The sequence below is a fragment of the Fukomys damarensis genome, unplaced genomic scaffold, assembly GCF_012274545.1.
Source record: "Fukomys damarensis isolate Sample0158 unplaced genomic scaffold, DMR_v1.0_HiC HiC_scaffold_27, whole genome shotgun sequence".
Lineage (NCBI taxonomy): Eukaryota > Metazoa > Chordata > Mammalia > Rodentia > Bathyergidae > Fukomys > Fukomys damarensis.
In genome coordinates this window covers 3,337,107-3,338,512 of record NW_022900939.1, presented here as the reverse complement: position 1 = coordinate 3,338,512, position 1,406 = coordinate 3,337,107, and the positions used below count along the sequence as shown (strand labels likewise).

General features: G+C 63.9%; 1 protein-coding gene across 1 annotated transcript in view; it reads right to left on the bottom strand.

Annotated features, from left to right (window-relative positions):
- Positions 1 to 1,406, bottom strand: part of Slc43a1 (solute carrier family 43 member 1) — a 9,346-nt gene that overhangs the window by 2,475 nt on the left and 5,465 nt on the right. The window contains exons 8-9 of the mRNA XM_010608319.2: positions 952 to 1,131; positions 724 to 862 (exon numbers count right to left, since the gene is read on the bottom strand). Of these exons, the coding sequence (XP_010606621.1) occupies positions 724 to 862; positions 952 to 1,131 (319 nt within the window). The remainder of the gene's footprint in view (positions 1 to 723; positions 863 to 951; positions 1,132 to 1,406) is intronic.

The window sequence follows — 1,406 nt, the reverse complement described above, 5'->3', positions numbered from 1 at the left end:
GTGTCCTCTGCAGGCGACAGCAGGCTGCACAAGTGACCAGGCTGTGCGAAGACCACAAAACAGAAGCCCCCGCTGCCTCTGCCTGCTCCGCTGCAGCACCCTGGGTCCCCGCAGCCCTGGGCCCCGCTGGGCACAGCCTGAGGAGGGAAACTGAGGCAGGGGTGCTGGCTAAATGTTCCCAGGTTCCCAGCTGGGCACCAGGGCTGAAGTCGGGTGCTGTTTTGTGCTGCAGCTGGGGCCTGGCAGAGCCCCGCCCGGCTGCTTCAGCCCTGGGCAGCTGACACAGCCTGGGGGCCTCCTGGCTCTGGAGCCTGTGTGTGACCCCAGCCAAGGGCCTTCCCTGTGTGACTGTCACCTGAGCAGTGAGGACCTCAGCACCCTGCTGCAGCACTCAGAGACTGCCTGGGCCCAGCCAGCACCAGTACCAGCTCTTCTTTTTTTATTTGTTCTGTCTTTCGTTTTTTGAGACAGGGCCTCACTATGTAGCCTGGGCCGGCCTCGGACTCACAGCGATCCTCCTGCCTCAGCCTCCTGAGTGCTGGGATGGCAGGTGTGTGCCACAATTCCCCTCTAGCTCTCTTTATTCCTAAGCAAGCCATGCCCCTGGCCTCAGTTTCCCCATCTGTAAGATAGGGACAGAGCACGGCCACCAGAGTCCAGGGAAATGAGGGCCGTGTGTGCAAGCCCTGGGACGGAAACCCCTCGCGGTCCAGCCCGGGTCACCTCGCGTGTCCGTGGGCAGCGCGTCCGACCGGGGCGTCCACGCAGTCCTTGATGCGCCAGTCCATGATGTAGCCGATGAGGGGGCAGGTGAGCAGGCAGAGCAGCTGCATGGCCCCGAACACCGAGGCGTAGAACCCGACTGGGGGTGGAGCGAGGGGTCCGAGCTGCAGCTGCCGTGGCCCCAAGCGCAGCCGCGCCCCTCCCCGGACAGTGGCGCCCCCTCCCCACCTGTCTCCGCCGCCCTCTGCTGCAGCTCGCCGGTCTCTGCCTGGCCCCTGGTCACCAGAAACTCCAGCATCTTGTTCATGGCCGCCATGTAGAAGATGACGCGCAGCTGCGTGACGCCCATGGTAAGCAGGCTCCACAGGAAGATCGGGGAGAGCAGGCTCTTGCGGAAGGGCACGGACTCTGGGACAGTAGGGGGCGCCCCTGAGCCCCAGATCGTCCCTCTCCCCTGCCCGTGCCAGCACTGAGCTACAACCTGACGCTGCGCTGCAACTTGCAAACTGGGATCTCCTGCCTCAGCCTCCCAGGGTGCTGGAATGACAGGCGTGCAGCACCATGCCCGGCTTGCCAGGCTCTCACTATGACAGCGATGCATTTGCAGGTGCCCTCTGGTGTGGTAACAGCTCTCTCTGAGACGGGATCCTGCTATGTTGCCCAGGATGGTCTTGAACTCCCAG